This window comes from Myripristis murdjan, chromosome 24 (genome assembly GCF_902150065.1).
Source record: "Myripristis murdjan chromosome 24, fMyrMur1.1, whole genome shotgun sequence".
Lineage (NCBI taxonomy): Eukaryota > Metazoa > Chordata > Actinopteri > Holocentriformes > Holocentridae > Myripristis > Myripristis murdjan.
The window spans coordinates 3921855-3946537 of NC_044003.1; the positions used below are offsets into that span (position 1 = coordinate 3921855).

General features: G+C 42.1%; 1 protein-coding gene and 1 long non-coding RNA gene across 2 annotated transcripts; one reads left to right on the top strand and one right to left on the bottom strand.

Moving 5' to 3' along the window:
* Positions 1–2442: 2442 nt before the first annotated feature.
* On the top strand, positions 2443–3272 carry LOC115356523 (uncharacterized). The gene is made up of 3 exons (XR_003927975.1): positions 2443–2453; positions 2844–2851; positions 3124–3272. It is a non-coding gene; the product is annotated as an uncharacterized LOC115356523 (long non-coding RNA).
* Positions 3273–4975: 1703 nt separating this feature from the next.
* On the bottom strand, positions 4976–19563 carry LOC115356584 (prostaglandin E2 receptor EP2 subtype-like). Its single transcript, XM_030047802.1, has 3 exons — positions 18757–19563; positions 14692–14904; positions 4976–5173 (listed from the first exon to the last, which is right to left on the bottom strand). Exons 1-3 carry the CDS (start codon positions 19561–19563, stop codon positions 4976–4978), a joined length of 1218 nt encoding a protein of 405 aa, XP_029903662.1.
* Between the last annotated feature and the right edge of the window lie 5120 nt (positions 19564–24683).

Consider the following 24683-nt stretch of genomic DNA (forward strand, 5'->3'; position numbering starts at 1 on the left):
AAAAAAAAAAAAAAAACCCTGGTAACGAGTCATTTAGTCTCAGATTCAGTGGTGGGATGAGCTAATCCCGCTTGTTTCAGCACTGATCGACTTGTTTGAAGAGTTTTCTTGAATCCGGTGTGATTTTCACGATGCGAGTGGAGCGGTCTGCCTTATTCTGCCGTGTTTCAGCAGATTTACTCTGAAAAAATCCTAAAACTGCATTGGAAACAAGTGGGATTATCTCATCCCGGTGGCAGATTTTTACCGTGTTTGAAGAAGAGAATGATTTAACACTGATCTTTAAGACAAAATGAGACAAAGTGACTTGTTGAGATGCAGATTGTTTTGCGGTGTCGAGCCGAAATCGCTCCTTTGTGGCTGCTGAGATCAGATCTGAACACCGTAGATGAGACTAAACGACTAAAACGGAGATATTCTGCACTTTAAGTATAAAAGGGAAACTCCATCGTTTTTATGCGGCAGAGGAAGGTCAGTCAGGGTAAATTTAAAGGTGCATTTCCTGCTCGTTCACACTCATCACAGCTGATTTATCATTTTTAGTAGATCTGAACGGCCACAAAGGAGCCACTTCAGCTCTCAACTGCAAAAAATCTGCATCTTCACAAATCAGTTAATCTCAAACTTTTTTTTTTTTCCTTCAAACAAGTGAAAAAATCTGCCAGCGGAATGAAATAATCCCACTTGTTTCCAGTGCAGCGTCAGGAATATTTCTGGGAACGAGTCTAAATGTGTTGAAACGAGGCAGATCAGCCTCTGGGATCAAGAAAATGATGCTTGATTCAAGAAAATTGTGGAAACACTTCAGCGCTGGAAACAACTGGGATTATCTCATCCTGCTGGCGGATTCTTTTTCCCGTGTCTGAGGAAAAAACAGATTTGAACTCTGAGGATGAGATTGAATAACTTGTTGAGATGAAGATTTTTTTTTTTTATCCTGCAGTTTTGGAGGCTTTGTCAGTTTCCTCGAGTATTTCCAGTCAGTGAGACTTTCTACTCTCCTTTCACATTTCACAGAGAAATCTGCACATTTTACTGCTCGACATGCGTCTGATGACTGGAGTCACTTTGCAGAAGAAGCTTTTCCATGCAGGATTTTTTTTTCTGGGAGCACATACAGTATAAATCTGTTGAAATGAGGCAGAATGGGGCAGATCAGCCACTGGGATCAGGAAAATGACACTTGATTAAAGGAAACTAGTTGATTAACTTTTGAAACACGTGGGATTATCTCATTCCACTGTTTTCACATCTACAAAAAAAGCAGGATTTTAACCCTGAACAGGAGGGTAAATGACTTTGTTGCAGCATGAGCGGGCAAATAACACAGCAATCAGTTGAAAACAATCAGCAGCCCTTTAATGCAACACTTAGCAACAGTGGAAAATTCGCTGTTTACTCAAAGAGAGACACACACATGACGTGCTGGGCAAACACACCGAGGCATAGGAATAGTGTAGCTTTAAGCATATTTGGGAGAGAGGTATGTAAATACCAGTCATTTTGGCCTGAAAAAGCCCTACTTTCCATTCACAGAATGGGCTTGTGGGTCATTCTCTCCCTTACTTAGCATAGCACAGCGCAATTACATAACCACATGTAATTATTGCAGTGGAACAACATGGCTCTCCACGATGTTGGAGGCGGGCCGGGGGGAGCGAGCCTTGGGAGCGCGGCGGTGCACGCCGGCCTGCAGGCTGCCACTGCTTCATGTTGATTACTTAATATGTAGGAAATATGGATCATTACATCCTCTCCTTTGTAAGTGGAGGCTTTCAGACGGGCAATAACGTCCATCATATATCACAGTGAGGTTTGCTTTTACAGCAGCAGACACTTTGCCTGCAGTAAAAAGGCCAGTTTACATCCACAACGACCTCTGCAAAGATGTTTTTTCATGTCAAAGTGACACGGAAAGTGACTTTTTTAATTTGTTGCTGTTGCAGCGCCTGACCAATACATCAGTCAGTCAATATTATCAGCCAATCATATGCTTTTATCACATCGGTATCAGTGTATTTTATTTGTTTGTTTGTTTTTTGTTTGATTCCTACAACAGAAAAAGTTGCTTTGGACATTTATATATTGATATTTGAATATACAAATCTTTTTTCTTAATTCAAGTTTAATTAACATGTATCTGTATACACTCAGTGGCCATTTTATTAGAAATATTAGAAGTTGCGCAGGGTTTGAACAGTTTCTAATTGCAATATAGTCTTTATGCACAGAAGCACATAGATCACAATAGTTAGGTTGTGAAAGTTACGAAGGATGATATTTCACATCTTCATACACTCAGTGGCCACTTTATCAGCTCTACCTGCACAATCTAATCTAATCTAATCTAATCTAATCTAATCCAGCTGTTGTGCCATAAAGTTTCCTCTCCTGCTGCCTATAATGCTCATCTTGTCTTGTTGTCACGGTAACAGAGGTGTTCATTCACTTCTGTGTTTGGCACTGAGCTCATAGTTAGTGCTGCACTTTACTGACAGCTGTTTCCACTATTCTGTCCCTCCTCATTGTGTATAAACACGGAGGACAAAAAACTAGAAACCCCTCTCAGTATAATGCAGTCCAGTAGCAGACCTCTGCAAACTACAACCTCAGTAATAAACACAGAATTAAAGAGACACATTCTGCACAATGTCAACACAAACTGAACATTATAAACTTTGTTAAAAAGTAGAATTTAAGGCAGAGCTGCTCTTAGACTGGAGCTGATAAAGTGACGCTGAGTGGATACAACTATGTTTTAATTCTTTGGTTAAATCACTGAACCATACACATGTTTATTTAGTTATTTGTTGATTCCTTATTCTCTCAGTGTTCATTTCTAGAATGATGTGTCATAATGTTAAATGTTCTAAATGATGTTATTTGTTGAAGAAAGCAGAAGTCTGAGTACCTTTGCGTAGTCGTATCAGTATCACGTGTGTTTGAAATGCACTTCTCAGGATTCGAGAGTGGTTTCAGGAGAGGTCACATGGTGGAAATGTAACTGAGCGCATTGATCCTTCTGTCTCTCACAGCGATCTGCACACGGCTGAAGGTCGAGGAGGATCCACCACTGATTAACTTCTCCTCAAAGCACTCTCCTGTGCTTTTTTTAATTCCAAGGAGTGTTTTTCACATCCACGTGATCCGCTGTGTGAATCAGACGCTTCAGAGCGGCTGGGAGGTTTATTTTTCCACTTTGGACGGAGCCAGGCTAACAACTCCCATAGACTTTAAGTGTTTATGCTAAGCTAACAGGAGATGCTAGCCATAGGAAGTGAACCAGTGGATGTACAGAGGTGGAAATGGTGTCCAACATCTGGTGTGTGTGTGTGTGTGTGTGTGCGCGTGTGTGTGATCTCACAGAGGCGACCCTGTGCTGTGCTGTTGCTCTCCATGCTGCTGGGAGCGCTGGTGCAACTGGGATGCAGCCTCATGGAGACAAACAACCACCCCGCCTCCCTCCCCCCTCCCTCCTGCCCCCCCAAACTCTGCGGTTCTTTAACTGCTGTTAAATTACATGGCTTCTGTTTCTGGATGACTGAAAAGCACTTGGAGCGATCAGAGGGAGCCTACGTGCTCGCTGCTGTCGTTTTGGAATTTCCGAAGCAGGCCTTCCAGATTTGCGGCGGCAGCAGTTGCAGATTTTGCGGCCGCAGCAGTGAAGTAGCATGTCATGTCGGCCACGCAAATTATACACAGGGCTGGAGACCGGGAGGCCCAAACACCCGGAGACGGCCCATTCACAGAAACACGGCGCTGCAAAAAATACAGGCATGTTAACGAGCCCCGCGCAGCCTCCTCGGCCTTAAAATCTTGTTTTTCCTCAACAGTTTAAAAAAAAGCAGGATGAAGATAATCCCACTTGTTTCCAATGCAGTTTCAGGAATTTTTCAGGATAAACATGTTGGAACAAGACAGGTGAGTGGCGCTAATTTCAAGATGATTCAATAAAACTCTGGAAACAAGTTGATTTGCATTGAAACAAATGGGATTATCTCATCCTACTGGCAGATTATTGAGCTTGTTTGAAGAAAAAATCGAGATTTGAACCGTGAAGATGAGACTGGGTGAGATTTTTTTTGCAGTGTGTATGCAGCATCTTTCTAGGTTTTCCAGGCTGTTGCTTGTGAAGGTTTCATTGTGTCATTACAGTGAAGCTCCAGTGTACACAGTTGTTCTTGCGGAGATTATAGCTCACTTTAACCTCAGTCGTTAGAGCCACTCCGTCATTAACATCCAAGTCGTACTATTTTTTTGTGGCCGGGCTGTGATGCTACCCTGGCATTTGTGCTCCAAAAGGGCCAGCAGATCTGTGATTTTGTGTGTCATCTGGTTTAAGATAAATCCTTCGACTTTTGTTCTCCATCACAAAGCCGTGACGCTGCCCTGATGTTGTGCAACAAAAGGAAAGATGTGTCATTTTCTGTGGAACCGATGAGAAATCCTGACGTGATTTTGGTGTCCACAGCCTCGGTGAGCGCGGAGGAAAATCACTGAATGGCTGGAGGGAAGAACATGATGTTTTTAAAATTAACCACTTTATCAGCTCCACCTGCACAATCTAATCCAATCTAATCCAGTCCAGCTGTTGTGCCCTAAAGTTTCCTCTCCTGCTGCCTATAATGCTCAGCTTGTCTTGTTGTCACGGTAACAGAGGTGTTCATTCACTCCTATGTTTGGCATTGAGCTCATAGTTAGTGCTGCACTTTACTGACAGCTGTTTCCACTATTCTGTCCCTCCTCATTGTGTATAAATAGGGAGGACAAAAAACTAGAAACCCCTCTCAGTATAATGCAGTCCAGGAGCAGACCTCTGCAAACTACAACCTCAGTAACAAACACAGAATTAAAGTGACACATTCTGCACAATGTCAACACAAACTGAACATTATAAACTTTGTTCAAAGGTAGAATTGCTGCTGTCAGACTGGAGCTGAGAAAAACTGCAAAACTCAAATTAAAGTTGGAGTCTTTACTCTCCCAGGATCTGGTTGGCAGACGGGCTTTCAGACAGACACACCAAACCAGACACACACAGCGAGACAGGGATCATATCAGATGGAACAGCCTGTAAAAACAGCCTAACAGGGGACAGACACAGTAAAAGCTTGGTGCACAGCGCCATCTGCTGGACACATCGTGCTACGACCGGACTGCGCTCCATGTAGACCTGCACAACAGCGGACACATAAATAACAAGAACACACTCACAACTGTTGAACCCCCCCCCCCCCCCCTCCACCCACCCACCCCCACCCCCCACACACACACACACGCACAACACTACACAATATGAATCAATCAATCAATAAATAAATAGACAGAAATAGATATGAATATAGATATAAAGTAAATCAAAATAAATATCATCTTTTTTAATTGCAAAAAATCTCTCATCTGCCATAATTTCTGCACCATAATAATAAAGGAATGTTTAGCAACATTTATTATTCATTCATTCATTCATTTTTAATTTAATAAATTAAAACCATATCTATTTATTTATTTATTTATTTATTTGCTTACTTATTTAAAACAGTTTGTATTTAAAAATCTGGGTCTTTTTTCCTTAAAGATTAAAAAAGTATCACAATAAGAATCATATCGGTCATATGGCGTTTCTTTTCTGTGAGATCTCCTCTGATTAAAGCTCGTGAAGACAGGAGTTATTATAACTGTCAGAGACACGGCTGGTGTCCTAACAGGAAGGTCATAATTCCCTGTCCTATCACCTAAGATGTCTGATTAAAAAAAAAAAAAAAAACTCTGGCTCCTCTGACCCCACCCCCCACCCCCCACCCCCAACATGTCATGTGACTCGGCAAACATGTCTTTGTTTATTTCTTTCTTTATTTGAACACAAAGGGAGGGTGCCAGTGGGCATCGGAAGTTATCATTACAATTATTATCTTTCCCGAGGGGCGCACTGGCGGCATCCCTCCAGCAGATGGCGCTCGAGGCAACCGCCTATACCGCCTGTGCCAGGAGCCAGCCCTGCACTGTTACCTGAATGTCTGCCCGTCAGGTCTGGTAAGTTGGTTTCCTGGGGTCAGTCTCAGGCCAAACGTTGGACTTGAGCCAGTGTAAATGCAGTGGCTGTACTGCTGTGACATTTGCTTAAAGGGCTTGTACCTTCCAGAGAATGAAGCCTGTTGATTTTGGTGAGTTCATGTCCCAGTCCACCTCTGCAGGTAACTGAGGGCATTTTCACATCAGTGGAATCATTGAGACTTTTCAAACAAACCAAAACGTGTCAACAAAAGCCTTGTTGGTCGGGGTCAGACAGAAGTCAGCAGGTTACTCCCCTTGGAGATCAGTGAAGTACACTCCTGATCAAAATCTTAAGACCAGTTGAGAAATTGCAAGAATTTACATTTTGCACTGTTGGATCTTAAGAAGGTTCTAAGTAGAGCTTCAAAATGCAAAATGAAGAAATGGGAGTGAGACAAAAAAAAAACATTGAGTAAGCAATTTATTGCAAACAACCATTAAACTGAAATAGGCCATTCATCAGCTGATCAAAAGTTTAAGACCGCTGCCTTTAAAAGCCCAAATCTTGGCAAAAATGTGGATTCAGTGTCATTTTCTGTCAGGTCTCCACACTGTCATGACCTCCTGATGGCAAAGGCAACAAAGCTTTCTGTCTTTGAACGCGGTCGGATTGTTGAGCTGCATAAGCAAGGCCCAACAACAAGGCCCTCACAGCGTGCCATTGCTGCTGAGGCTGGACGCAGTAAGAGTCATTTTAAACTTCCTAAAAGATCCTGAGGGTTATGGAACAAAAAAAGTCAAGTGGTAGACCCCCAAAAATTTCACCGGCCCTGACCCGGAGGATCCAATTGGCTGTCCGTCAAGACACGGGACGATCCTCGGCCCAGATTAAGCTTGTCACTGGTGCCAACCGGTGGAAGAAACTTGATACACCTGTTTGAAACGCTGTAAACGTCTCTGCCCACATGCTTCCATGCGTCCTTTACGTCGCCATGGATGTCAAGCGACAAATCCACTAGAGGGCAGCTCAGAGTCCAAACTTTCGGACAACTAAAAGCATCGTGACGGTGGAGGAGGTCGTGATGATGAAGCTGCTGCAAACAGGCAGAAGAAGAGGTGTCGTAGACGGCGGTGAGGTCACTGATCACATCGCAACAGGAGGATGGAGAATTTTTTTCTCTGATATTAGCCTACCAATGAGAGATATTGATTTCTTATGTCTTGTTCTGGTCTCTCTTGAACTATCAGCTCATGATTTGCGGTGGTGCTGCTCAGTTTCATCAGCATCCGTGAGCTTCCTGAAAACCTGCAGAAATACGGACGAAATGAACACAGAGTACAGACAGGAGGCTGAGCGTAAATGAGCCTTAATGTTGGCCTTTAAATGTCACTGACAAAATATTAAGCAAGAATAAATGCTTAATGACTGTCTTTCCTGTTTCCAGGGCCAAGTGAGTGCATCCAGCTGATATATGGAGCCCTGGGAGCAGGAACGGGATACTTCACTCTCAAAGTGTGGCATGAAGGTCAGGGAACGTGAAAGGCCGGTTTGAAGAGCTGCTGTTTAATTTCTCAGTAAGATTAGTTTCAATTAAACAAAGGCCATAAAAAAGACAGTCGGGTGCTTTGTTTGTCTTACCACCCACTCCACTGATGTGCACTCCCACAGTGCCGAGTGGAGCGGCCTGCTCATGCACAGCCCCTCTGGATGGCGTCCAGCGCTGTTCTTGGTGGAAGTGATGAGGAAACTCCGGCCATTCAGCGACTCTGAGTCACCGAGTCATGTAAACACTGGTCTGAAAAAATACTCCAGCATGTCATGTGGCTTTAGGTCACATCAACACAGCTTCATTCTCATAGCTGCCTGCCGCTGACTCGGGGAGATCCAGAGGGACGCAGCCAGACATGTGGAGCGGGCCCACATGTTAATCTTCTTGTTTTCTCCAGTAAACCTGCTGCATGTTTCCTCGCGTGATCGTGCCCTTCTTTGAATTCCTACTGTCATAATATTTTTGACATCAATCCATCAGCAGGGATTGCTAAAAGCATGCATTAAAGGAGAGTGAATGACACAAATGTAAACAGTATTGACGCTGTTTATATCAGCTGAGCGAGGCAAGCTGTGCTGCCAGGAATCTCCATCTTCAGTGTTAGAGGCTTGTTTTTATTCAAACACGACATCAAATCTGCCAGGGGCCGAGTGGTGGACCCAGTGTCAGTCCAACTGTGTGCTCAGACCAAACGTGAGCTGACGTTTTAACGATTCATACAAAGTCAATTCAAAGACACAAATAAACGTGAATTCGCACCGGCAATGCAAATGACACAAGCACGTGAAATTTGGATTGTTGAATTTTTTTCAGCCTTAGTGACAAATTCATTTCACAGCCATATTTTACGTGAGTCTCTTATTTTCCTAACTCTACAAAACAATGTCCATCTTAACGAGTAATTTACTATCATCTGCAAACAGGATTAAAAAAAAAAATCTGCCAGTGGGATGAGATAATCCCACAACGCTGATCGACTTGTTTCCAGAATTTTTCTTGAATCAGGTGTCACTTTCTTGATCCTGGTGGCTGATCGGCCTCATTCTGCCTCGTTTCAACTCATTTATACTGAAACAAGTGAAGCTGCACTGGAAACAAGTGGGATTATCTCATCCCAGATTTTTTTTTTTTTTTTTTTTTTTTTTTTAGCTCGTTCGAAGAAAAACAAAACTAAATGTGTTGAGATGGAGATGATTTGCACTGATGGAGTCTCCATCATTTATATGCAGCAAAAAAAAAAAAAAAAATGTAAGAGCTGAGTGTAAAAGTGAAGAGGATGTCTGTGTTTCTGTTGCACGTCATTACTGGAGAAATTCATGAAACAAGTGAAACTGCAGTGGAAACAAGCGGCTCTTTGTGGTTTTCAAATGAAATGTGGGTGGATCTATTAGTTGAGAACTCTACATCCACATGGTTTTAATTAGGAACTGGCTCTAAAACATTTCCTTGGATATTTTCTCCCATAAAATTATAATTATAAAGGTTATGGACTCATTCGAGATGTATTTTTGTCTCTATCCATATCGATCTATATCTATCCTTATCTATCTATAATCGATCTGCAAAAGAACAGATATCGTGTCTCGCTCGCTGATCAGATCTTGAGGTTTACTTTCAGATTTATTTCCTGTCTGATTTGCAGTCTGTTTTCTTTGCACCTGATGTTTGTAATCTGCGTCTGTATTCTGACATCTGACTGTCCTAATCTAACATCCAGGTGTGTGTTCTTTACCTGTTTTGAGGACTAATGATGGTGAAATTGTCACCTGTGTGGAGGTTGGTGGGACCCAAATACAGAAGCAGGTTGCAGAGAAGAAAAATAATTTATCAACAGAAAACTACAAAATAACACGAGGATGTCGAGGCAGAAATGACAAATTTTATTCTTTTATTCATGTGGGTTCAGGTCCTGTGGGTTCAGGTCATGTAGGTGGTTCTAGTGAGCTGCTGTTTGCCTGCTGCTTCAGTAAATGACCAGATGTTTCCCTCTGACTGTCATTTACCAGATTCTGTTATCGCAGCGTTTTCAATGTAAGTGGGGCAGAGGCTCCCTGACAAGCTGCAGAAGTCCTTGAGAAATGAGACTTTTTTTTTCTTGCCTGGGATGAAGGGATGCAGGCAAAAGTTCCAACAAACCCAACAGGAAGCCGCATTTTATGCGGTCCAAGAGCCAGAAGTCATCAGCTGCTGGCATTGTTGTACCGGTCACTGGGGTTTTGGGAAAGGGTGGGCTTTCCGAAGAATCGATTTAACCAGTCAAAACAGCACCAAAGGGAATCTGGTGGATGTGTTAGACTCACATGGCTGAGCTGTTTTGTTTTAACAGGAACTGCCTTGGAAGTTTGTGTTTCAAGCTTTTCTGTATCGTTTAGGATCGATCCTTTTTTCACTGGACAAAGTGGACAAACTCCACTGTGGGTGAAAATCTGAAATATGACTTTAAGAAATAGCTGCAGCTTATAAACAATTTCTAATTGCAATATAATCTTCATGCACAGAAGCACATAGATCACAATAGTTAGGTTGAAAAAGTTTGCAAGAATGTTATTTTACATCCTCATACACTCAGTGTCCACTTTATCAACTCCACCTGCATAATCCAATCTAATCTAATCTAATCTAATCTAATCCAGCTGTTGTGTCATAAAGTTTCCTCTCCTGCTACCTATAATGCTCAGCTTGTCTTGTTGTCACGGTAACAGAGGAGTTCATTCACTTCTATGTTTGGCATTGAGCTCATAGTTAGTGCTGCACTTTACTGACAGCTGTTTCCACTATTCTGTCCCCCCCTCATTAAATATAAATAGGGAGGACAAAAAACTAGAAACCCCTCTCAGTATAATGCAGTCCAGTAGCAGACCTCTGCAAACTACAACCTCAGTAATAAACACAGAATTAAAGTGACACATTCTGCACAATGTCAACACAAACTGAACATTATTAACTTTGTTAAAAGGTAGAGTTGATGTCAGAGCTGCTGTTAGACTGGACCTGATAAAGTGGCCACTGAGTGTAAGTAACAATATGCAACTACAAATACACATATTGATTATTTTACTCTATTTTATGAATGCACAGCACTGTGTAACTGTGTTTTGAAAGGTGCTATATAAATAAAGCTCATTATCATCATCATTATTGTTATGTACACATAGAAAAAGTCACAGTTCTGGTTTGCCTTGAGCCATTATTACCATTGGGTTACATGTTAATGTCTGTCCTAGAAGTATAGAAAACGAAAACAGAAAACAGAATCATGTGATGAGGCTCCACATACAGAGGAAAATGGTTAGAGCATCTCCTGACGCTCATTTGGCCGGTGCAAGGACACGGACGGGGCTGCCGGGCCAACAAACACTCTGCTTAACGACTGCACTGCGACCACAGAGATGTCACATCCTGTTGTTGCATTTAGTGTAAGAACAGAGGTTAAACATAAATATAGCCGCGCGTTACAACAGAGGCTCCTGTGTTCGCTCTGACATGGCAGTCTGGGCCAGTGTGTCAGCGGTCAGGTCCGCTCAGTTTCTCATGGCGAGCGCTCTGTAAACAAGCAGGCCGAGCAGAGGTCAAGCTCCTCGCTCCTCACAGCTCAGCCGCCTGCTTTGCTCCTCATCTGCTTCTGATTCTTCTGATTCAACTTTTAATTGGATTCGGAGGAATTTTTCTCATGTGATTTACAGTCGAGGAATCAGGGCTGGTGTCGTTTCCGCATCAGATATGACCAAAAACTGACCACTGCGAAAAATAAATAAGGAAGGATGTAGATATCCATTTTATCAGTTCATTTAGTCTCATATTTAGCTTTAAGAACTTGTTTTTCTTCAACTGAGTGGAAAATAAATCCAGAGGGAGGAGATAATCCCTCTGGATTTGTGTGATTTTGCTTGTTAAAGGATTTTTTTTTCTGGGATCATTATGTTGAAACAAGGATAAGAACAAGAATAAGGCTGTTCTGTAAATAGTTTTTTTTTTTTTTTTTTTTAAATAAATAATGAATGAATAAAGGAATAAATACAAAACTATAATAAATCTGGTGGCAAAAATCAAACTCTTAGTCCATCCAATTTCAATTATAAAAAACTTATTTCAGTTTTTGTTTCCTAATTATATATTTAAATTATATTCCAGCATCCACTGAATGGACAAAAGTATCAGTCCACCTGCAGGAGCTTTTCTGACCTCCCACCCTAAATCCAGAGGCATCAATATGGAGTTGGTCCAGAAGAGCCTTTGTGAGCTCAGACTCTGATGTTGGACCAGAGGGCCCGGCTCCCAGTCTCCGTTCTAGTTGATCCCAAAGGTGTTGGATGGGGTTGAGGTCGGGGCTCTGTGCGGGCCGCTCAACTTCTTCCACCCCAAACTGAGCCGGCCACGCCTTTATGGAGCTGCTCTCTGCACTGGGGCTCAGTCATGCTGGGACAGGAAAGGGCCTTCCTTCCCCAAACTGGTCCCACAGAGCTGGAAGCAGAGAATTGTCCAAAATGTGTCGGTGAGCTGAAGCGTTCAGATTTCCCTTCAGTGGAGCTGAGGGGCCGAGGCCGAGCCCAGAAACACCAGCCCACAGCGTGACCCCTCCTCCAGCAAACTGCACAGTCGGCACAACCCTGAACTTGCTTTACTAAAAAACTGTTAAAACTGCCATTGGTGATAGACAAGGCATTTTTATTTGTACAGCACCATTCATAAACAAAGCGACTCAAAGTGCTTTACAGAGGCATGGAAATACATTCAGAAAAATAAAACAACCAGAAAATATGAAAAAGCTTGAAATCAGTAAAAACAGAACATTTTAAAAACAAGAACAATGCAAGAAAAGAAATCAAAATGATAAAAGCAAAAAATTACTTCATCATTAAAAGATGGAAACACATGTGCAACAATAATAGTATTAGTACAGGTAAAACTAATACCACCACTGCTGCTGTTTCTACTGCAGTTTTTACTGTATTACTGCTGGCACCGTTACTTTTAAAAATAATGCATATTTTATTTTATTTTTTGATGAACTGAAGGAAATGAATTGCTTAAGATAAAAGTAATTAGCCCATAGGATCATCAAAATGACACTTGATTGAAGAAAATTCTGGAAAAGAGTTCATTAGTTTTGGAAACAAGTGGGATCAAAAACTGGCTTTGTGTTGCGTTTGGTGTGAACACACAGACAGACTGTTTCCATTGTTACGGCTCTGCTGTGTGCACGCATATAAATTATATAAATAAATAAGAAAAGTAGAAAATATTTACACATACCCAAAACACTCTCTTGGTAAAAGCAAGGACCAAGAGTTAAACTGAAATGATAAAACTCATTAAAAATAAAATAAATAAAATTCACTCCTGTAGTGCTACTACAGTTACAAATAAACCCTGTGATGTTAAAAAAAAAAAAAAAAAGTACAAAGTGAAGTACAGATGCCATGTTTGAATATTTCGTGTCTTTTGAATAAAGGTGCTATAAAAGGTTCAAAATTCATATCACTGCACTTAATTCTGTGCTTTCAAGTGCTAATGTGTTATTTATTTATTTATTTATTTACAGCACAGAAAAAAATCCGCCAGCAAAATGAGAATATCCAACTTCTAGAAAAAAAAAAAAAAAAATCCCTGACACAAGTGAAACTACAGTGGTAACAAGAGGGATTATCTCATCCCACTGGCAGATTTTTTTTTTTAAAATCTTGTTTGAAATAAAAAGCTGCAGCGTCCTCAGGTTAAAAAAAAAAAAAAGAGAAAAAAACTGTAATTAATTGTAATTAATTAATTGTAATTAGCATGACTGAGTTTGCAGTGTACTGACATTCTTACAGTGCAGTGTTTTAAATAGATAAAAAATAAGTCTGTGCTGAGACAGTTAAAGTGAAATAATCCACACAAACAGCAGGCCTGCCCTCGTCTCTGAGCTGCAGCTTCCTGTCATGAAGATATGGAGCGATGCCAAACCAGTTAGAAAAGCTTGAAATGGAAACCTCCAAGGCAACTCTTTTAAAGCAAAACAGTGAAAAAGCTTCAAGCTTTCAATTTGAATTTTAACATTATTACTCTTTTAAAACTATTTTGTGAACAACGGTCTCCTTGGAGGTTTTTCTTACATCTTTGAGACTGGCTCTTCTCCAGGGAGCACCTTTTTTTTTCTTTTACAATCTTTTGGATAAATATCATATACTTAACACACTGTACAAAAAGACACAGGATGGACTCAATACAATATGTTGTGACAGGTTAAATGTCAGTGATGATACAGTCTGATGTCACAGAGTTTTTCTCTGAGCCAAAAATCTCTCTGGCGATGGCACTGGTTTGTCAGAATGTAAACATTTTAAAAATATTAAGTCAGGGCGGTGCTCGGTGGACCCATCCATAGCAGTTTTTAATGTCACCACTTGGAGGCTCCAGTAGGTTCATTCTGCCACAGAACTTGAATCGAGTAGAACAGACCGTCCCAATCAAATCAAAATGGCAGGATGGTTGAATCAACGGCGAGTTTAGTATGTATCGCTGCCTTTGTTGATTACTGCTTTCAGCGAGCAGCCACAGCAAAACACAGCAGTTCTCAAGGTCATGTGACACTTTTACAGCCCTACTCCTGATGTCGTCACCGTAACAACGAACCACAATCGGCAAATTTTATTCTGTACCAGCCAAATGACCAGTTCCACAACCGTTCGAATTTGTTCTAGTTCTGTGAGTTCTGCACCATCCCTAGTAACCTTATTTCTGAAAAAAGTAAGTCGGTAAGTCAGTGAGTGACACAGTGGTTCCTGTAGGCCTGTAGGGATCCGGAAATAATTTGCATGGAGATCCTGTCAGATTCTGATAGATGAGCCATCTCGTTTGTGATTAATTACTACAGCAGAATAAAACATGGCTGATAACACGTCTCATTTCTCCACCTGGCGATACGTACTTTCCCATTTTTGTTGTGCAGTATATTGAATGGGGGTGTATCGTCCCGTCCCTAAGCACATTTTAGAATACTTTTGTGATATCTAAATATTTTTTCTTCCCTGCAAAACAATTTTACCCTTGCACACTAATGAACATAAAAAATTGCGTCATCGGCATATTGAATTCCACTCTTTTATATCGCTGTTGATTCCCGGCTCTGGAGCTCCGCAGAACGGCCTGCAGCTTGACAGCGAGGCACGCCTGAGGCCAATGTCGACTGAGTCTTACACTGGTCAGGCACTGATCTTTGTTCTCTGCATAATTTCCTCCAGATGATCCTCAGCACTGAGGGACTGAGGAAGATGAAGAGCCAGGGGTCGATGATGGAGTTGAAAGACAGCATGCGGAGAGCGTTCAGGTCGGCGGCGTGGCTTTTGTCCGTCCTGCCCATGAAGTTGATGTACACTCGCAGCTGGAGGGGTGAACATCAACAGAGACACAAAGAAAAACAACAAGAAAGATTAATATCAGCAAAACAGTGCACACTGTCATGATAACTGAATATCACTGAAAAATCTCCATCTTAACACGTCATTTAGTTTCATCTTCAGTGTTAAAATCTTGTTGTTTTTTTTCCAATCAACTGAAAAAAACCTGCCAGAGTGATGAGATAATCCCACTTGTTTCCCAAAGAAGCTTCACTTTTGCAGGATTGTTTCTGGGAACAAGTATAAGTATGTTGACGTAAGGCAGAATAAAGCAGATTAGCCCACAAGAATCAAGCAAATGATTCACAATGGCCCTGTCTCCACCTGGTTTTAAACTGTGTCTTTGGTGATTCAGTCACAAGTGGACAGGTGTTAGTCTGTCCGTTCACACCTGGCATTAACCTGCGTCTCACCTGCCCACCTGTGACCGGATCTCACTTTACTGCTCTAAATGCAAATAAACAACATCCGTCCTGGGTCACCTGTCTGTTTACACCTCTGATGTGATGTGGACAAGACACACTGAGGACACACAGCTGCTGTTCACACCTGAACTGAGAGCTGCCAGCAGCTGATAGGGTCACGCAGGACGGAGGTTAAAACCAGGTGGGAACAGGGTCATAGACTGACATCGTGTTTGACGTAAGACAAGATGTTATCACTGAAGCTGAGACTTGATGACTGCCTTGATGACTCTGTCAGATGGAAAGTTTTTGCAGAGAAGACAAGCTCTGACAGAGACAGAATCTATGAGGTTGCATCAAAATCTCCCACATGACGTCAGCGGCTGAAACCAGCCTGTGTGTGTGAATAATGTCTAAATACAAGACGACCAAGCCAGAAGAGAAGAAATAACTGAAGAAGATGAGAGTGATGTGGGTGCAGGTCAATTCATTGATGTCACAAAATTATAAATAACAAAGGTCCTTCAGCATATTTGGAAAAGAAAAAGACACTATTATTGTTTTATGATTCCCAGTTGCATTTATTATTATTATTATTATTACTATTATTATTTTCAATGCAAAAACTATTAAAATGATGAAGTGATTTTTTGGAGTCTGTATCAAATAAACATGTTTTCTTATGTCTGGAGAATATGGTTTGTATAGACCAGGGCATCTTCTCTTAGAATGTTATTTTCTCACACATGATCAGAGAACTACAGCTCCTGCAATTTGGCCATATTTCAATTTCAGTGACATTTTGAGTCACTGCCTAATATGGGTCTAGATAAATTCAATAATGTTGTCACTGCAAGAGAATAGTAATTGTTCTTCAGAGCTTCTATGGTCTATGGTAAGGTTACAGAAGTGGCTCTGAACTGGATGATAAAGAAGTATAAGTCTGAGGACAGCTGGAGGTTTTGCCTGGTGTCACTTCTGCTTGCCAAAAGTCGAATACATCATGTTTATAATGCACAGCCTCATAATGAAAATCAAAGACACAGAAAGACAGACCTGGTGCTGGTGTCTGTCTTATCACTGAGCTTATTCACTATTGTATCTGTTACTTTTATCTCTTATAATATCACTAAAACAATTCTCTGTTTTTCTAGTGTTTCTGTTTCTAGGGATTTATAGTTTGTCTGTGGTTCATTATAGTCATATTTCTCACTTATGATATTCATTTATGGATTGGCTGTTATATGAATTTTATTAGTATTTGTTTATGTAGCTATTTATTTATGAATGAAGGGTGGCACCTACAGTGGTTTCCTCTGAAATAATGCAAAAAATATTAGAAATAGAAAGCCTTGATTCAAAATTTTATTAGCGTATTTTAATATAGCTACTTTCAGTAGTTCAGTGTGAAAAGTAAAAGTAGTGACTGTGAGGAACGATTCATTTCAGAGTTAAATTATTGATGCATTAACCCTTATAAGGTATTCGGGTCTGTGGGACCCGTTTTCAGTTTTTAGCTTAAGAAAAATGATACTAATAATTATTTTTTCAAACTAATATTTATTGGCCTTGGGTCATTTTCTGTGAGGAGCATGAATCAGAAAAAAATTTTCAATTACCCCCCCTGCATACCCCCTCTACACATTTATATTACATACAGGGTCTTCGGGTCCACTGGACCCGGACCTAGTGAAAGAGTGTAAATCATAGATCCCGTGCACCCTCATGTTCCCTTCCTCCTCTGTGAGTGTGTGTGTGTGTGTGTGTGTGTGTGTGTGTGTGTGCGTGTGCGTGCGTGCGTGCGTGCGTGCGTGCGTGCGTGCGTGCGTGCGTGCGTGTGTGTGTGTGTGTGTGTGTGTGTGCGTGTGTGAGAGAGAGAGAGAGAGTGTGGGAACAGGTGCACACTGTGGGTGTACCTGTTCCCGCACAAGGTTGCAACATTGTTAGAAAATTGGAGTACCCAACACTAACTGCACCCACATTCCCACACATTTCACCCTCTGTCTTGCGGGAACCAATCTCAGGGACCTGACGCTATAGATAGCTCTGTCAGTGTGGTGCCATACCACAACTGATCAAGATGGCAAAGCGATTTTCTGTTCAGACTGACTTACAATTGATATTGGAAGAGAGAGAAGGTTCTGATGATGATGCAGAGGAAGAGGTTTCAGAATGTGAGGATCACATTTCTGAAAATTCTGAGTCTGACACTGAGTTTGAAGAGGAGGATGAGTATCAGCCAACTCAGAAGCGTAAAAGAGCCTCTGGACCAGCCCTTCAGCAAACCAGGACGATGTGAGCAGCCTGGACCAACCCACGAGCAACCAGGCCCAGGACCAGCCCATGAGCAACCAGGCCCAGGACCAGCCCACGAGCAACCAGGCCCAGGACCAGCCCATGAGAGGCCAGGCCCAGGACCAGCCCATGAGAGGCCAGGATCAGCCCATCAGTCGCCTCCCAAACGCAAGCGTACCTCAGGACCAGCAGGCCAGCAGCCAGCCCCAGGGCCAGCTGGTGAGCAGTTTGCAAATGACAACATATGGATGTCAAGAAATGGCAGAACTGAATGGTCTTCATTTTCAAGAAATGAACCGCCCTGCATAGCTGCCAATGTGACGAGTGTTAGGAAAGATCTTTATCTTTTCATTATTCTAGATTGTCGCCGGTAACAAAAGAAGCGCTGTGAGGTGTGTGGACCCAAGATGGACAGAAAAACACAATATACATGCACCCAGTGCAAGAAGTACATTTGCAATGCACACACAGTGAAACTCTGCACCTATTGTATGGCATAGTCTGGTATGAAATGGCCGTGTTCAATTGGGCTAATGTGTTGTTCAGACAGATTTTATGTGTAAATGTTAGGTTACATTTCTAATGAAATTCAAATAAAACACTAGTTATGAAAAAAACTGCCTTCATTTGTACATTTGCTAATTATTTTCTAGTCATGCCTGTTTTATGATAGATTTTCTTATTTTGTTGCATTTTGATAAAAAACGAGTGTTATTTCTATTCATAAATGTGATTTTACAAAGGTAGAGGGAACAAATTTAACATATGTATTGTTTATATTACTTGCAATTGGGATGAAGTAAACATCTGCTGAGTATTTTAACAAAAAAAGTTATGATTATGTTGAATTAAAAGCCCCAAAATGCGACGGGTCCACCAGACCCAGCAGGACTCCCTGTGTAACAAAAAAACGAATACCATATAAGGGTTAACCTGCAACAAGTATTTTCATGTTGGTTAGTTTACACTCTAACATGCAGCACATCTGATGTTTTGCTTGGAGAAGCTTCTTCTGCAAATTAACTAGGAACTGCAGCTACATGCAGTGCAGGAAAAATAGAAATTCTGACTGAATGGAAAACTGACATTTTGTTCCTTTCCACCTCTGCTTGTTTGTATGAAACCCAAAGCTCTTACCACCAGGGGGAAGGAGCAGAAGATGAAGGCCACGGTGATGAAAACCAGCAGCAGAAGATGCCCCACTTCCTCCGTCATGCTCAGAGATCTGTGGCGGCCTCCTGAGTGCGCGAACCTGCCCACCCGGTGCGCCTTGCGCCTCATGTGCATCAACACCAAGAAGTAAATGGCAGACACGTTGCACGCCACGGTGCCCGTGATCATGATGAGGATGAAGGACGCGTAAAAGCCAGAGTAAACTTTATGCCTTTTTTCCTTTGGGCTCATGTCCATGAAGCACCAGGTCCCGGGGCAGTACTGCACGTACGCTCCAAAACCCATGAAAGGCGCAACGCAGAAGAGCACGCAGGCCAGGTAGATGAGCGCGACGGTGACGTATCCGCAGCGTTTGCTCAGGTGCCGCTCGTAAAAGTAAGGGTAACCAATGGAGAGGCTCCTCTCCAGCGCCATGGCGCACAGGATGGCCAGCGTGGAGAGGCTCAGGAAGGTCATGCTGAAGCCAAAGTAGGAGCACACCTTCCCGCCGTCGCTCATGGCCACCAGAGTCCTGTTCAGGGCGTAGGAGGACAGCACGACCGGGCTGACGGACACCGTGCCCAGCAGGTCCGTCACCAGCAGCGCCGTGACCAGGACGCGGAACAAGGATGCGCTTCTCCTCCTGCGCCGCATCTCCAGCAGCACCACAGCGATGATGTTGCCCGCAACGCCGGCGGAGAACATGACCGCGGACATGATGGGCTGGCCGGACTCGACCGTGTCTCTGTCATGACATCTGGCGTGATCTGAGGTGTTGAGCCCATGTGCCATAAGGGAAATGTGCCTGGAGATCTCAGCAGGGACCGGAAGCTTCACTGCGGGCTCACTAACACGGAGTGGTGACAGCGCACATGAGAAAGCACTGAAGTGGTGAGGGTTAGTGCCACACCCACCTCCCGTCTGTTCGGCCTCAGAGGAAGCGCACTCAACATCGGCTGATGTCACGCACTCGAAAAGGTTAATACAAAAAGCTGAGTCACCACGTTTCTAACAAGATATCGGGAATGCCACAAGCCGGTTTGTGCGTTATTGCGCACAACACACAAGTTCTCTGGAAACCACCTCGGGGGAAATATATCTAATAATTGTGTCATATTGGTCTCTGCCAGGCACCGACACAAAGACAAGAGAAGAAAAAATGTATAATAGTATCAGTGCTCTCCTTATCTGACACGATCAAGCGGAACTTGGTGCGCTGCGAGCATCCACGGCAGCACCCGACCTGTGTCAGACTTAAAATGATATTTCATCTTTAGCCGATGCGGTGTTTGCTTACTCCAGGACCTGCGGGAAAAAAACAAATATGAATTTCATCATGTACCTAGAAAGCAGACAGATTAATGCAGGAAAACAAAAAAGCGAGGCAAAAATGTGAAATGTTCTCAACGCAATGACACATTTATCGGTTAATTCATTTCGTTTTATTTTAGGCCTGAGTGAGATGGATGTTGTTTTGCATCGAGTTGGTGGCGCCACCAAGTGGAATAAAGGAATAGCTTAATTTCTCAGCATTTACTGGCATTATGCAGCAAGTTGCATGCTGGCACGTGAGGGTATTTCCTGAATATTAATATTAATATGTGAAAAATAATGCATATACAGAGGAGACAACAGCTGAGCCGAATTCCAGCTCCACAGAGATTACAGGGAGGTAGAGGTGTGCGTGCGTGCGTGCGTGTGTCTGCTCCATCCGTCTCCTATAATATCTCAGGAGACACCGTAGGTAAATTACAGTATCTGCCTTAAGCGTGTGCGGCACGTAGTAATAAGGAGCTAAAGACCATTTGATCCTTTTTTCCTAATCAAATCAAAAGCGATATGACCAATATTCTTATTTTGACGTTGAAACTTTTTTTAATATTTAAAGAAAAAAGACTCGGGTTTTTAAATACGAACTGTTTTAAATAAGCAAGTAAGTAAGTAAGTAAATAAATAAATAAATATTGTTTTTATTTATTAAATTAAAAATGAATGACTAAATGAGTCAATGGATGTGTGTATTGAACGGTAATATTTTTTTGGGGAAAAAACTGGTGCTCAACAGTTGTGGGTGTGTGTTCTTGTTATTGATGTGTCCGCTGTTGTGCAGGTCCACATGGAGCGCAGTCCGGTTGTTGCACGCTGTGTCCAGCAGATGGCGCTGTGCACCGAGCTTTTACTGTGTCTGTCCCTGTCAGGCTGTTTTTACAGGCTGTTCCATCTGATATGATCCCTGTCTCGCTGTGTGTGTCTGGTTTGGTGTTTCTGTCTGAAAGCCCGTCTGCCAACCAGATCCTGGGGGAGTAAAGACTCCAACTTTACTTTGAGTTTTGCAGTTTTTCTCAGCTCCAGTCTGACCGCAGCTCTGACATGAATTCCACCTTTTACCAAAGTTTATAGAGCTACATTGAGAGGTGTTTTTTTTTTTTTTTTTTTTTTTTTATACACAAGGGCCCCACTTGTTTCCAATGCAGTTTTAGGATTTTTTCAGAGTAAATCTGCTGAAACACGGCAGAATCAGGCAGACCGCTCCACTAGTATCGTGAAAATGACACCAGATTCAAGAAAATTCTTCAAACAAGTCGATCAGTGCTGAAACAAGCGGGATTATCTCATCCCACAGGCACGTTTTTTTAATTTTGTTTGAAGGAAAACAAGACTTTCCACTGAATAAGCCTAATTGACCTGTTACCGGGAATTGTTTTTTTCTTTTCTTTTTTCTTTTTTTTTTTTGCAGTGCACTGTAAAAAATCTCCTACTTAACAAGCCATTCAAGTTGTTCTTGAGTGTTAACAATCTTGTTTTTCTTCAAACAAGCTCAAAAATATGCCTGTGGGATGAGTCAATCCCATCTGTTCCCAATGAAAATCTACTTTCGTCTTCTATTTATGAGCTCATCTCTTCCAAGAAGCTCTGAAAAAGGATTCAAAATTCACATCACTGCGTTTAAATCTGTTCTTTTTCATGTGTTGAATGTTAAAAACCTTGTTGTTGTTCTTCCTGTAAAATGAATGGGGGAAAAAATCTGACAGCAAAATGATATAATCAGGTAATAATTTTCTTAACTCAAGCATAATTTTCTTGACCCCAGAGGCTGATCTGCCTTTTTTTTTTCCAGAATTTGCCTGGTTGGGATCAATAAAGTATATCTATCTATCTATCTATCTATCTATCTATCTATCTATCTTTTTTGCCTTGTTTCAACACATTTAGATTCCCTAAAATAAATAAATAAAATAAAAATCCCCAAACAAGTAATGCTGCTCTGGAAACAAGAGGGATTATTTCATCCCACTGGCAGATTTTGTTTGTCTCACTTTTTAATAAGTTGTTTGTTGTAGAGCTCTTGTAGAGTTTGTTGTGCAGACCCAATGATTTTGCTGCTTACACTGACAACCTTGTTAAGTATGTTCCTCTCTTTAACCTTCAAGGATTGAAACCAACAAATAAAGGAAAATGTGATAACAGACTCAATAAAAGAACGATAAAACATAGTCATCAGGGAAGAATCAACCTGGAATTTCAAGAGTTTACGAAGACAAAAAAGGCGTTGCTGACTTTTCCTGTATATGAGTCAGTATTTTTTTCAAAAGACAGTTTGTTGTCAATAATCGTACCTAAGTACTTATAGGACTCAACAATTTCAACCGCTTGACCATCAATCATTTTGGTTTCAGGAGAAGGCTGCTCATGTCGAAAATCAATACACATATCCTTTGTCTTTGGAACATTCAAAGATAAAAAGGATTCATCACACCATTTTAAAAAATATTCAAACACAGGACCATGTGAGGTTTCAGCGCTGTTCAGCATTTCATTCAAATGTGCTTCATTACATTAAAATTCAATACAAAATATGATACAATATAAAATAAATTTAAAGAATAAATTTAAAAAGGCAGAGTCTGATGATAATAATAGAAATTATAGCTGCTGTGCAGCGATGGGTCGGGTCCGGGCATTTTTAGGCAATTCTAAGCAACAAGCAGAAGAATATGAACTTAAATACAAACTGAACTGACTGACACACCAGGGGTGTATTCAACGACGTTACGATACGTAACGTTGTGTGACGTTGTCTCATTGAATGGTGTGTTTGGTTGTAACGTTTTGTAACAGAGAGCAACATGCCTCACAGGTAGTTTAACTCCGTTTTGTGGGCGTGTCACAGGTGTTATCCAATCAGCATCAGCCTGTATTTGAGCCTCTGTGATTTAAAACAATAATGCTCCAGTATGGCTTTCAGTGTACACTATGTTTAAAATTTTACCCCTCATTTGAGGAGGTAAAAGCACATGTATGTGTTCAGTGTGATGATAGATCAGACATAGTTTATTGTTTTTCTTCAACAATATGGCAACTTTAATTCAACTTAAAACTTAAAACTCATTTGTGTAGGCCTATGGTGCAAATCTTTGAAACAATGTTAAACAATCACTGGTTTTTTTTCATAGCGGATATTGAATGTATTGCAGTACCCCTATAATTAATGATCCATTGAAGGTAATGTCTGCTCACACACTTCTTCGGCTACAGTCGCGAGGAGAATGGCCCTCCGGGCTTCCATACTTCCAATGCTTGCGTAATGCAACAGGTTGTTCAGAGCTTTATCGTTTCTGTTAGCTTGACGTAACGTACCGGCAGTGGCGGTTCTGCCCATGTTGCCGCCCTGGGCGAAATTACTGCCTTGCGCCCTTCCGTTCTAGCCGCGTGCGCGGGCGTGCGCGCGCGCGCGGAGCAAGAACTTCCAAGCGATAACGGCCGCTTCCGGTGCCCCTCTGGCGGCTACACGCGCCCCTCCCAGAGCAGGGGCGCCAACACCTGCACAAATACCTTTTTTGGAAAAATACTTTTTATATGGACAAAATCTTGTTTGCATAAAAAAAAGCCACCGGTCAGCATCAGGCGGGCCGGCCGCGGCACCGGCTTGATGCTTACAGGTGCCGCGCCCACCCGGTCAGGTCTGCCGGATCTGACAGGTGAGCGGCGCACACATACTGCCATAATCTCATTATAAATCAACTTTTGTTCATACGCGGCTGCAGCAGCACAACGGACAGTGACACAGACAACATGGTTGATTATTGACTGCACAATGCGGCCATTCGCCGGTAATTGCGGCATCAGGCGAGCCTACCTACTGGTTTATATGCAAGCACAGTAGGCCTACATGTGTATTTGCTTAGACCCCAATATTAGACGAGGGCGTTTTTTCAGGGCATTTTCAATGGAAAAAATATTGTCTTATATTCAGATGAATATGGTAATAGAAAACTGCTTTGCAGCGAGGATGATTTTTTTTTTTTTTTTTTTTTTTTTTGCGCTCAGCGCCGCCCCCCACGTGACATGAAAATATGCCGCCCCGGGCGGCTGCCCGCTTCGCCCGTGTCTAAAACCGCTACTGCGTACCGGTACGTCTGCGCTGAATACACCCCTGGTAAGAAAGGGGCAGGACACAGGCCTGGAGGGGACAGATGATTGGCTGAAACACAACAAAGACATGCAACAAGGGGGCGGGGCTAATGAGACAATGCAGGGCAGGTGTGAGGACGAACAAGCTGACAAGACTATGGAGGAACAACAGGGACAAAATGAACACAGCAGACTAAAATACAATAAACATTATAGCTGCTGTGCAGCAACGGTCAAGGCCAGGCAAGTTTAGGCAATTCTGAGCAACAAGTAGAGAATAGGAAGATAAAAAGAAAGGTGGCATTCTTATGTGCATGTTGCATCATTTGGGAGTTGACCTCACAGTTTCTGGCATGAAGGACAAGGCTCTTTCTCACTGAGCTAATTGGCAAGTATCAGTTCACCTGAGGCTTCACAAATTGACTAAGCCAGTCACATGACAGCAGCCACCTATGCATGGAAAGGCAGATTTCAAACCACTGTAAAAAAAAAAAAAAAAT

Excerpts from the sequence above, each read along its gene's own strand:
- LOC115356584 (XM_030047802.1), bottom strand. The coding sequence starts at position 19,563 with ATGGCACATGGGCTCAACACCTCAGATCACGCCAGATGTCATGACAGA. Across the intron at positions 14,905-18,756 it reads TCTGCTCCTTCCCCCTGGTG|CTGCGAGTGTACATCAACTT; the intron begins GTAAGAGCTTTG and ends TCACCCCTCCAG. Across the intron at positions 5,174-14,691 it reads AGTCGACATTGGCCTCAGGC|GTCTACATGGAGCGCAGTCC; the intron begins GTGCCTCGCTGT and ends GCTGTTGTGCAG.